Source organism: Acyrthosiphon pisum, chromosome X (genome assembly GCF_005508785.2).
Source record: "Acyrthosiphon pisum isolate AL4f chromosome X, pea_aphid_22Mar2018_4r6ur, whole genome shotgun sequence".
NCBI classification, from domain to species: domain Eukaryota; kingdom Metazoa; phylum Arthropoda; class Insecta; order Hemiptera; family Aphididae; genus Acyrthosiphon; species Acyrthosiphon pisum.
Window position 1 is genome coordinate 63,043,383 of NC_042493.1, and position 13,356 is coordinate 63,056,738.

The 13,356-nt window shown below is 29.0% G+C and overlaps 2 protein-coding genes across 2 annotated transcripts; one reads left to right on the forward strand and one right to left on the reverse strand.

Annotated features, from left to right (window-relative positions):
- Positions 1-3,501: 3,501 nt before the first annotated feature.
- Positions 3,502-6,086, forward strand: LOC100161186 (MAPK/MAK/MRK overlapping kinase-like). Its single transcript, XM_001951918.5, has 3 exons — positions 3,502-3,994; positions 4,054-4,691; positions 5,164-6,086. The coding sequence occupies exons 1-3, from the start codon at positions 3,595-3,597 to the stop codon at positions 5,563-5,565; spliced, it is 1,440 nt and encodes a 479-aa protein (XP_001951953.2). The 5' UTR covers positions 3,502-3,594; the 3' UTR covers positions 5,566-6,086.
- A 3,070-nt stretch (positions 6,087-9,156) lies between these two features.
- Positions 9,157-13,356, reverse strand: LOC100159148 (nuclear pore glycoprotein p62-like). The gene is made up of 2 exons (XM_029485222.1): positions 13,290-13,356; positions 9,157-10,568 (listed from the first exon to the last, which is right to left on the reverse strand). The coding sequence occupies exons 1-2, from the start codon at positions 13,354-13,356 to the stop codon at positions 9,157-9,159; spliced, it is 1,479 nt and encodes a 492-aa protein (XP_029341082.1).

A 13,356-nucleotide genomic window follows, 5' to 3' on the forward strand; every position in this document is an offset into this window, starting at 1 on the left:
AGTTGCTAGTTGGCAGTTGCTTAGGTACTTATAATCTTACTCAAAAGTCAAAAACTATCACCATGTCTTACTCACATTGTTAACCATTATTACTTTGATGATAAGTACTTGGTGGTATTTAAAAAAGATAAGGTAGTTTGGTCGTTAGTGTTAAGCAATAGGTAAAATTGAAAAGTGATACCTGAGATTGGATATATTAATATGGGCCCTGTCAGGTAAATGCATTGAAAGTTGAGCAAAAATAGTTTTGATAATTTTTATTGAGTACTGTGTCTTGAGAGTACAATTGATTCATTTGTTAAACATAATAATAGTAATAAGTACCTAACTATATACCTACTACATACAATATAGTGATAATTACCTGATATATTAACTGTTTTTGAAACATCATTCCATGCTGCTGTTTTTGCCCGATCGTTGCTATATGATTTTAAATTATAATCGTACAAACATGCATATTTTTCAATTTCCTGTACTAGTTGAATAGTCACAATAGTGTCTTGTTGCTCAACCATATTATTAGTTATAATATATTTTATAATATATATAATATATATCAATAGTAAATGAATAGATATAGAATAATCAATAGAAAATTAATAAATGAATCAATTATTAGTATAGTATAAAATATTTTCACCGCACGCGCACTGCAAGAAAATACTGCCAATGACTGGTTTGTGCGGCGCGCATGATGTGCGCCGCCAACGCGCCGCCGCCGCACTGCATCGGTGTGGGCATTCCCATAAGATAACATGTGTTCTATTTTTAATTCGGCACTGCGCGCAGAGCGCCGCAACTTCGCCGCCGCCGCACTGCATTGGTGTGCGCCGGGCCTAAGTAGTTAATTCTGTTACCAAAATATCTAAAAACACATAAGCACAGTTTATCTTTATACTCATTTTAAGTTCAAATTTGGACGAAATTACATATTAAAATACCTAGAATAACTATTTTAGTTATTTTGTTGCGATTGTATAATATTATTCGTGGGTATACTTAAAACTTCTAAAGTAAGTATACTATTATATATCTATGATAGTATCACGGTTTGTTGTTGATGTATAACGCGTTATAAGTTCCTAATAGATATTGTGATATGATTAATTTGGAATTTATTATATTCTATAGGTCCCTATTATAAGTCAATTTTTTTTTTAATACCATAGACTATATGATATTATGTCTTATACCTAGACTGACATACCATCTCCGCTCAGAATCGTTTTTCTTAAACAATGATATTATATCATTGAATTCAAATTTAATCCCATCCATTAAACAGTGACCCACTTGTAATCTACTGTACAGCAGAGCAACATCCACTTACCGACCTTTTTTTTAGTTTTTTTTTTTTTATAAATATCAATTAAATTTTATCTGTTGGGTGAAAAATTGTGAAAATGTAATGCAAGGCTCCTGACATATTGTTACAATAGCGGTTAAAAAATTAAAAATACATAGGCACAATTTTTTTTTATAAGCATTTAAAGTTCAAATTTTGACGAAATTTATCAAATAGTTATATTATTCAATAATTATTTTGTAGTTGAACATTTATAAGATGTTTAACTTTTATAGCTAAGATAGAAAATATGTATAACAAGGCTTAACGTTAATTACTTTATTCACAATAATAATATCATCAAATATACTTAGTAATATCATAGCTGACTGACTGTTTTCGCTCAGAATCGTTTTTCTTATACAATGATATATATCATTGAATTCAAATTTTACACCATCCATTACAGTGACTCACTTGCAGGACTAATAGGGATTTGCGAGGCTCAGGGCGAAAACCAATTTTTAAACCAATTTGACCACTTTTTCAAACGTGAGGTCTCCAAATGTAAGCAAAAAGTGCGATGCCTAGGGCCTGGGCCCTGTTCGCCCCTTTCCCCCCAAGGACGACCCTACCCAATTATAACCTACTGTACAGGAGCGAGCGACATCCACTTACCAATTTTTTTAATTGTTTAGTTGTAGTTCTTTATTTATGAACATTTTGTTAAAAACACAGATCACGATGATACATTATTTCAATTATTATCAAAATGTATGACAACATACAAATGTAGTCTATAAAAAAATTACAAAAATTAATAGTTATCACCCAGGCAGCAAATGAGTAACTAAACATATTATTACAATATTATCATTACAAAATGCTATCAGGCCATTGATTGACAAAATGAGTAAATGACGTCAAATGGCCGTATCATAGTATCATAGCCATGCAATGCAAAAAATCCAAGTATAGGTACTCAAACAAATTCTTACAAAAAAAAAAAATATTCTTATATTATATACACTGGCGCCTGGCCGCCCCCATGTTATTAACACATGCCACTAATAAAAACCTAGACATATTAGTTAATATCTGTTTTTTTTTTTGCTTTTGTTCACGGTAAAGCTAGAACTAAAAATAATTTTTCGGTTATTCTTAAACAATTATAAATTAATTTTTCAGAAAATCTAAATAAGCAGAAGTATAATAATTAATAATTAATAAATAATGATAAATGTTTTCTAAAACTCAAAAAGGCTAGGAGTTTTTGATTTTTTTAAAGATGAAATTTTTTTATGTGTCTAAGTAGGTATAAAAATGAAACGATAATATAGAAAAAATTGAGTTGATTGTTTTTGAAGTGCTTTTTTTTGCCAATTTAATATATTTAAGTGCTTATTTGAGTGCTTATAATGAAGTAGGTGTTTAAGTGCTTTTTTTCAGCGTATTTTGATGATTATAAGTGCTATAAGTCCAGAACCCTGTTATAAGTATTAATTATTAGGAGATTCTGGGTATCCACATGGCCTTCAACATAGTCGCAATTTCAACTTTTGGCTTGGGAGGGCTGAATATATTAAAGACGAGTAGACTATTGCAATATAGCATATTAAAATTGTATGTCCTAGGTTCCCCTCCCCCCAATTTGCACCTATGGCCTTCAATACCACTATTAAATCCAAGTAGATAGTACCTTTTTTTTCCATTATGCATCACTACACGGGAGCCGAACTGTTTATTACATTGATTAGCTCCTATACAGCGTCATTTAAGCCTGCAGTTTAAGCCTGCAGGCTTCAGGAGGGTGGCCCAAACGAGTCCGAAGCTCGTCTCTTAGACCGTCCCAATTGTCGCAGTGAAAGATAATCCAAGTAGTACCTACAGTTGAAATACATTACAATACAAAATAAATATCTATGCGCACAAGTGTACAACTGTACAAGAAGCTTAATAGGTTCCGTTTCAGTCATATTGTCCGGCACATGTGTTCTGAACTACGCTTTCAGATTGGGCGATTTTAAATTCCCACCAACTACTGGCACACTACTTACTATTATTATAATTTATTTTGATACGACATTACTGTTAATTAAATAGATAATTAAATTGAATACATTATAACACACACATTTTAAAATTTAAATAAATAAAATTTAAAATTTCTGGCCTATACCTTTAACCAATTGTTTGTATGGAAACCAAAACGTTTTAATAATATGTTCATAAAATAGAAATATTGTACCTACATATTTAATACACATACCTATACTTACTTTACATTCTAAGTCTTATTCGACTCAATGTCACCTAATGTACAACTATCTAATAGAGACAATTCTAATAGTTTTTATTCTGAATTTGATCTAAAGAAAAAAATTGGCGAAGGATCGTTTTCTGAAGTATGGTTATGTGTGCAAAGAAGTAACGGACGAGAATATGCAGCAAAAATGTTGAAGAAAAATTATGGATATACAGTGGACGCTGATACTTGGAACGCTGTAGCTGAAGTTAATGTGTCAAACTCGTTGGAAAAACATCCGTTCTTACTTATGCTAAAAAGCGCATACCATGAAAAAGAAAACGGAAAAATTATATTAATTTCAGAATTGATGAAAAAATCATTATACGATATTATAGAAAACGGAGAATGTCCACTATCAGAATATAGAATTAAAACTTATATGTATCAAATCTTGGAAGGTATAATTTTTGTAATAATCTATAATAATAATAATTATTCATTAGAACGTTTTGTAAAGGCTTAAGGTATTTGCACGAGAATGGCTTTATCCATAGGGATATCAAGCCAGAAAATATTTTGCTGAGATCGCAGGACAAGATATTGAAGATTGGTGATTTTGGAACCACGTGTCATGCCATTAATGACCTTCAGTACCTAGAATACGTGGCAACTAGATGGTACCGCTCACCTGAATGCTTGTTAACACGAGGTTGGTATAATTCGAAGATGGATATTTGGGCTACGGGATGTGTACTTTATGAAATAGCTACCGGCTATCCGTTGTTTGATGGTCGTGACGAAAGTGACCAAATTGAAAAGGTTGACCAGGTATTAGGATCTCCAGACCAAAGATTAACTAAAAAATTTAAAAAACATAAATCTGATGTATTCATTGAACGATACGAAATGAATAAACAAAATGAAAGAACCGCTGGAGTTGGACTGCATTCAGTGTATCAACCATACCGCCCTGCATATGAATTAATCAAAGATATGATAGTATATGATCCATCCAAGAGGTTTTCAGCGAATCGATTATTACGAAAGCCATACTTTTATGAGATTAAGAATACTGAGTATGAATATAAAATGAGAGAGTTTGAAAAATTGCTAAGTAATAAATCAATAGTTAACTTATCAAAAATAGATCAAAAAGTAAGTTATAGACGGACAGACAGTGTTTAATAATATGTAGATGAGTACAAATATTTATGTACTTACCCATTTTTTTTTTATTAGTAAGTAGGTACCTACCTTCCCGAGTAGGTACCTACTTTTTTTTAAATATTATGTTTACTATCAAATATTTAAATTGTATTTTAAAATTAAACTTTTCATTCGTATTTATTTTTTGTATTTACCAACCTATAATGCCGAATTAAAAATATATACCTATAATCCCAATTTCCATAGAAAATCGTTATAATCTTTAGTTGTATAGGTTTATAACTTACATTGTATCATTGTAGGTACCTACTTATAAGGATAATCACCTCGTCTCATTTTACAAATATCGGTAAAACATTAACTACCTAGTTCATATGTATACTGTAAACGATTACTTATTTAAAATAATATAATATTTATGATATTTATTTAATATGTTTCTTAAACTTCCTAAATTTAGTCAAAAACAACAATATCCAGGCAGTATTCGATAATTAAAAAGCAAGGGCCTGATGGAGATCATATACACAATTTGGAAACTCATTCGATTAATGCTGAAATATTTGATAGATTGTCTGCAGACATAAGTAAAAAAATTGATCAACCGCCTAAATTGGATAAAAAGAAGTCAAATTTGCATAATATATTACGTTCAAAGACCAATAAAAAAATATCTATAACCATCCCAGAATCTGAAAACATCTGCCATGGAATTCAAAGACAAAATACACATAATATATGTTCAAAGGACAATACAAAAGATATTTCTCTGTCAAAAAAAATGTTAACGGAATCAGTATCGACTTTAAGCAAAGTTAAAAATGTTGGAAATAAATTTGTCAACCGTCCACCGTTCAAATGATAAAATTACACAATTTTCTCAAAACAAAATTTCTTAAACTCAATTTTAATAACACTTTAGTTGTTGTAAATTATGTTTAAAAAAGAATAACAACACACGAGATATTTGCTGCCGCAACAATGTTGCGTACCAGTTTCCGTTAAATATAAAACTTCATTGTTAAATCACTGAACGTGATTTTATGCCCTAGTCAAGCAGGGAGCAAATTAAATTGAAATAAATATTTTGTAGGGTGTAAAAAGCAAAAAATATGTTATTACGAAAATAGGTACTGAAAAAACCATGGTTTTTAACCAATCTGTTTTTTCTTTCAATAATACATATTTATTTGTACAGTTTAGACCAGGCGTGCCCAACCCACAGCCTGGCTCCGGCCCACGGAATAGTCTAACCGCCCCTTTAAAATGTTATTAAATAAGAAACTTGCATAGGTAGGTAGTATTAGTATAAGTAAAATAAAAATTGTGATTTAAAAAAAAAAAAATGTTATTTTAATGAGATTTTAAGAATTATAAAATATCTATTGAAAGTCAAGTTCAAACAAATGTTTGTACAATTTAGACAGAATGGTGTAAATTATATTATGTCTTAAATTAAGTATTCATAAAATATTTACATAATGCAATCAGTTTATAATTGGTTTTATTAGCTCCATAGCAAAATACAATTGAATAATTAAGAAATAACGTATAATATTATGTTGGGTCTTAAGAAGTAGGTATTAACACACATTTTTAGAGTATACAAAAACTACAAGTATTAAAAAATAATGATGAAAATACAAAAAAAATTAAAATTATTTATGTAATATAATAGTAATGTTATTATTTGTTGTAAGAAAAAAAAAATATCATAAATAAAAAAATTCATTACAAAACCCAACCAAAAAGCAAGCTTGTATGCAGTTGGGCTTAGTTCTAGACATTCTAGTATGTAGCCACATAAATTATAGTAACAATTACTAAAATAAAAGAGTTAAATTAGGTACCTTGCCATTTTGCAAAAAAATAAAAATAAAATTTAAAATTTCTCTAAAATACTTATAATAAATACTTATATAATTATAATTATTTTTTTTTAATTTAGAAAAAAATGTTAATTATGTTTTAATATAATATACAATATATTCTCTATATCAGTGGTTTCCAATGCACTGCTTGGGGGGGGGGGGGGGATTTCTTAAAATTTATTCTAGCTTTCTTCAAAATTGTATTCAAAAATATAAAAATAATATTATTAAGACATTAAGATTAAGTTGATTTATATTTTATTTTTAGAATGATGAAAAAATATATGTCATTAGTTAGTAAAAAATAATTATTTCATATTTTTAAAACAAAAAAAGGTCTTTTTAATTCTAATTTAAGAGGGAAGGGGGGCATGAGATTTTTGAAAGTTTACAAGGGTTGCGTAGAATAAAAAAGGTTGGGAACCACTGCTCTATATGAAGTTATCAATTTTTTTATTGTAATTATATAACAAAGATATGCCACAGTAAATCGGACTTTTGAAACAAAAAAGCAGAACAAAAAAGAACATTTAGCGTTTTATTTTTGAGAAGTGTCTATCACACAACTGAACTGTGACCCTTCGGCATACCGTGCGCCAGTATTAAATCATATTATACTGAAATCTCTTATTAGTTATTTATAATATTTGTGTCAATGTAAGTAGTTCATGGTTAATATTATTGCAACAAAAATGTACTAGTAGACATTTTAAAAATGAACAGTTATTTGCTATTCAGACATATCAATTAAAATGGATATAATAAATTTACTTTTTTAATAATACTTTATCCAATATTAATAATACATATAATATTAATATTTCGTCAAATAAAAAATATAAAAATGTGTTTATTAATAACACAATACATTAAACAGAATTAACAGTTATTTAGTATTTTGACATCGGTGTTGGGTAAATTAATTTTGAAAAGTAATAAAATTACGTTACTCGTTACACTCATTAATTTTATTTAAACTACATTTACGTTACCCGACATAAGTTTTATAACGTTACACTATTTTTTCGTTCAAAAAATAGATTCATGCAATATTTGACTAACAAAATAACAATATCCTTTATAAATCAATAATAAAAAATATTCCAAATTAGTGTACAAGTTTAATCTAAGCTGTAAAGAGCAAAAACTCAATATTGTTACAAATTTAGTTATCAGTTAATTAGTTATTTAAGAAGGCAAGAAAATAGTGAAACCCATTTTTATTTTCTATTAATATTTTTAAACATTTTAAAATTGGAAAGAACATTTAAGTTTTTTGATAATTAGTTTGCTGATTCAAAAATACATTTCTGGGAATTTTGGAGGGTGGGTTGAGATACTTATGCCTCAAGGTGATCATTATATACCTCTTTAAATGCAATATACGTTCATTATCCATTTTAATATAAAATGTAAAATCAAATTATTATAATTCTAAGTCACTAAATTAGTATTTATATTTTATGAAATACTTAATCATTGATAAATTATTAAATCTTAACCAATTATTACAAGTTAAATTTTCATAATTATTTAATAATTTTTTATATCTTTTCATATTTTACATAATATTATATCTAACAGTTGACATAATAAAGGATAAAATAATTTACCGAACCAATGTCAGTAAGTATCTATTTAAAATATCAAAAAGTACCAATTACAATATTTTATTAAAATGTGTAAGTATCAATTTCATAATATTATTTATTTCCTGAAGGAAGACAAAGATTTATCATTAGCAGCTGTAAAGAAACGAGAATGCTCTTCATTCATTTCAGATACCATTGAACTTAAATTTTCTGCATTGTGTTCTATGTACTGTAATGCTGTCATATGATAGTTCAATATTTGACAAATAGTATTCAGCTGAAACCAAAGTTAAATCAATCATAACACAAATATGTATTAAATGCAAATGTTTTATTTATACTAGGTAATATAATGTTGACAATACTTACATCATCATCAGAATCTTTTTTTGAGTTGGCTCTATTTAAACTGTTTACTATTTCTTTTATATCCCCTGACAGCAGTTTTACTTGGTTATCGATTTCTTGAGCAGCTTTATATCTATGTAAAATATGATTTGGTTAAATATAACTAAAAAATAATTTTAAATAACGTACATTGGTTCTCTTTCATTTTTCAAGCTACTGAATACTTCAACAGATTGTAATTCTTGTTCTATTGGAATTAAACAATCTTCAAGTTCCTTTTGTTGGGATAACAAGAAGTCAAGTTCATTTTCAATATCCGCTTGTTCTTTTTCTTTTTGCTCCACGATATCATACAGTTGTGCCAACTACAAATTAATTTATATGATTAATTATTATTTTTAATTAATTAAAATATAAATTACTTTAGTAGATTGCTTTGTTAATATATTATCCCAAACGGTTATTTCATTTGCTTGATTAATAAATTGTTTTTCTTGATTTTCTAAACTGACAGTCCAGTTGTTAATTAAATCAATAAGCTGTTGAAAATTTGTCTGTTGAACTGCACTGGATTGACTACCTAATCTGGTATAAAAATGTATCATGTTATTATTATTATAATAATTATACATATATTTATTTTTATACATACTGAGATGCAACAGGTGGAGCTTTTGTAGTAATTACTGAAGTAGTTTGTATTATAGTAGCTTGGTCTGTAGTTTTTCCAGAAGAGCTCAATGAAAATCCAGGAGTGCTTGTTGTCCCTGATAAGAAACCAGTAGGAACTGCTGATGACGTACTCAAAGATAAACCTGTTGATACTTTAGTTGTGGCCAATGAGAACCCAGTAGATGCTTGAGTGGTACCAGCTAATGATAAACTGGTAGACATTGTTGGAGTTGTACCCGAAGAAAATGTAGAAGCAGTAGATGCTTGAGTTGTAATTAACGATAAACCATTAGATGCTCGGGTGGTACTAGCGAATGAGAAACCAGTAGATGCTGAAGTTGTTCCCAATGAAAAGCCAGTAGATGGTTGGTTTGTAACACCCAACGTGGAGCCAGGTGATGCTTGTGTGGTACCACCTAATGAGAAACCAGTGGAAGTTGGTTGGGTGTTACTCCCTAAAGAGAAACCGGTAGATGTTTGAGTGGTACTAGCTAATGAGTAACCAGTAAAAACAGTTGGAGTTGCACACATAGAGAAAGTAGTTGATGTTTGATTTTTGCCCAACGAGATAGTATTAGATGCTTGAGTTGTACCTAATGAGAATCCAGTAGATGCTGAAGTTGTTCCCAATGAAAAGCCAGTAGATGGTTGGTTCGTAACACCCAACAAGAAGCCAGTTGATGCTTGTGTGGTTTTACCAAATGAAAAACCAGTAGATGCTTGTGTGGTACCACCTAATGAGAAACCAGTAGATGTTTGGGTGGTACTGGCTAATGAGAAACCAGTAGATGCAGTTGGAGTTGCACCCGAAGAGAAAGCAGTTGATGTTTTATATCTGCCCAATGAGAAAGCATTAGATGCTTGAGTTGTAGAAGCAGTAGATGCTTGAGTTGTAATTAACGATAAACCATTAGATGTTCGGGTGGTACTAGCGAATGAGAAACCAGTAGATGCAGTTGGAGTTGCACCCGAAGAGAAAGCAGTTGATGTTTTATATCTGCCCAATGAGAAAGCATTAGATGCTTGAGTTGTAGAAGCAGTAGATGCTTGAGTTGTAATTAACGATAAACCATTAGATGTTCGGGTGGTACTAGCGAATGAGAAACCAGTAGATGCTGAAGTTGTTCCCGATGAAAAGCCAGTAGATAGTTGGTTTGTAACGCCCAACGTTGAGCCAGTTGATGCTTGTGTGGTTTTACCAAATGAAAAACCAGTAGATGCTTGTGTGGTACCACCTAATGAGAAACCAGTAGATGTTTGGGTGGTACCACCTAATGAGAAACCAGTAGATTTTTGGGTGGTACCACCTAATGAGAAACCAGTGGACGTTGGTTGGGTATTACTCCCTAAAGAGAAACCAGCCGAAGCTTGAGTTGAACTCCCTAAATAATTAAATGATTAATTTATGCTCAGTGAAAAATCTATAGAAGCTTGAAAATTAGGAATCGCTGTTAACCAAAACCTGTAATGCTCATTGCTCAAGTTTCAGTTTAATCTACCGAATACCAAAATATATTTTAATTATTTATTTTATATGGCTTGGCTAACAAATCCACTTCAATAGTTCAATAACATAACATTATATTGTACATATAATAAAGCAGCAACAGCTATGACAATTTTTGGTACCAACTAATTATACTCTACCAGCAATGCTTGTTTCTCAACTAAAAATTATTAAACTCGTGTTTTGAAAACAATATTTGCCATATTTGTCAGAGTTGACAGTTTACATCAAGGCCACACTCAATTTTTATTTTACTTATGAATTATTAAAATTTGGATTTTTAAGTATACCTACATAATATATTAAATTATTTAGATTTTTATAAGCCTTAGGAAGGCAATAGTGGCAATAGAAACTGATTTTTCTCGTATGACAATCGACCTTTTTTATTGTTAATTATTTTTTAAACATATCACCTCTTTGAAAATTTTGATTAATCCAAGTCAACATTAGAATGAGTAATTTATGAGTTATTGATATATATATTCTAAAAATAATAATCAATAAAAATTGTTTCACAAAAATATACAACAGATATAATAATGGATTTTGTATTTATTATAGGTACTCAGACATTTTTACAAATTATAAAAATATTTTGATAGATTAATATTAATTACTTAAGTTTTCAAATCATCATAAGTCTATTACTTCTAAACTTATTATCATAAATCTATTATTTTTAGTAGAAAAGTAAAAAAAATCAAATACTACTTGTTAGAAATTATGATTTAGATACATCAAAATTAAATAAATAAAATTTGTTTAACAATTTACATGAAAAAAAGGATGATTCTCATTTGAAAAAATGAAATTGGTATCCCTACAGGATATGGTATAAAATACAAATTAATAACCTATTTTAACATAATATTATGATTATTACTTATTATGTATACTTCAAAATCTCGAAAATCAGAACTTTTGGCACACCTGTAATCTAAAACCAATTCTAACCCGATATTTGTAAATTGTAATATTTGTGACATACCATGTAGACAGTTTTGGCCCGATATCTAAATTTATTATTTATTAATTATCACTTATCAGTTATCAATCATCTACATACAGTAAAACCTCACTAAATCAGAATCGCTTGGGACCATCCTATTTTTCTGTCTAACAGAGTTTCCGGCTTGACAGGGTTCATATTCATTATTTATTTGAACTGGAACCAGAGAAATGTTCAGGTTTTTTTTTATTGTGGTGTCTGTCTTACAGAAGTTTTACTGTACTATGTTAGCAATGTATATACTAATTTAAATATAATAGTCAATATATAATTGAAGATAATTAGAGGGCAATGGTGCAATATTTGTCTATTTATCGAAAAAAAAAAAAGAGTTGAGTAATTGTATATTTTGTAATATTTGTATAAACAAACATTTAAAGTTGTTAAATTGAAAATACCTAAGTATTATAGCAACATCTATTTTCAATTGTATATATTATCGTTAAATTGGTATTCGATTAATTGCCATCAAAGAATAGGACATTTGCCACCTGGTGGTAGGATTTTCAAAATATCACTTGATGTAAATGACGTATTAAAAATATATTTTTAATATACAATGAACACTACAGTAAAATATAAATAAATTTAATAAGTACCTAACTACTTTTTAAAAACCATATAATATGTATTTGGTAATCTTACATTGCTACTATCCATCATGCTATTAACCGTTTTATTACATGATACATGGTAATTTAATACAAGATGTTTTTTTATCTTATTTTCCCTTAATTCCACGCAAACAAAATTCTGCTGCTACTTTTCTTAAATTAGGCTAATGATTGTATTCAGTACATTTTTTTAATAGCCATCAAAGATATTTAATAAAGACAATTTACACCCACTTTTTTTGAACGCACGCGTTTATCTTTTAACATTTTCATTGGTTTTGAAATACATAAATTAATTTCTGAAATACAGTTTTCTTAAATCTAAAATTTTAAAATTTCACCTAAAATTTTAAAATCCAACAATTTTGTCCTACTTATTGAAAAAATCAAATAACAGACACACGTAAATCACTGAAAAAGTTTACTTTTTCCTTTACTTTATAAGAAAGTAAACATAAACAAAAAATGTTACAAAGTAGGATATTATAAGAATTAATTAATTAGGTAAAGCATGTTATTTTACATTTTAAGGTTTTGAAAGACGGTTCTGTTACAAAGGCAAAGGCTCTGTCCACACTATGCATTTCCACTCATATTAAGTATTTAGGTCAACTCACAACACAAGCAATTCTTTCCAACAAGTTGCTGACTAACAAGTTATTTTCATTTTGTTATATTTAACTAACATAATCAGGGGTTCATTAAAACATACATTATAATTATGAATTAACTAATAATACACAATAGTGTCAATACTAATAGTGAACCAATTTGACAGAAGCCATGCGTTTTATTATATTATGCTTCAATGCTTGTCATATTTATGAGTACCAATTGTCTGCCATCACTAAAAAGTAAAAACTGTAAGGTGGAAATTGACTTCGAATTCCGTCAAATTATCATATCTGGAGAGGAGTTAACATGAACACAAATTTCATTTTAAGAACTACCTTATAAAGTTGAAACTTACGAACCACCACTATGTCTAATTGATAATCAACTAACAACTTACACGAAGTATTGGCAGGTGTAGTCAT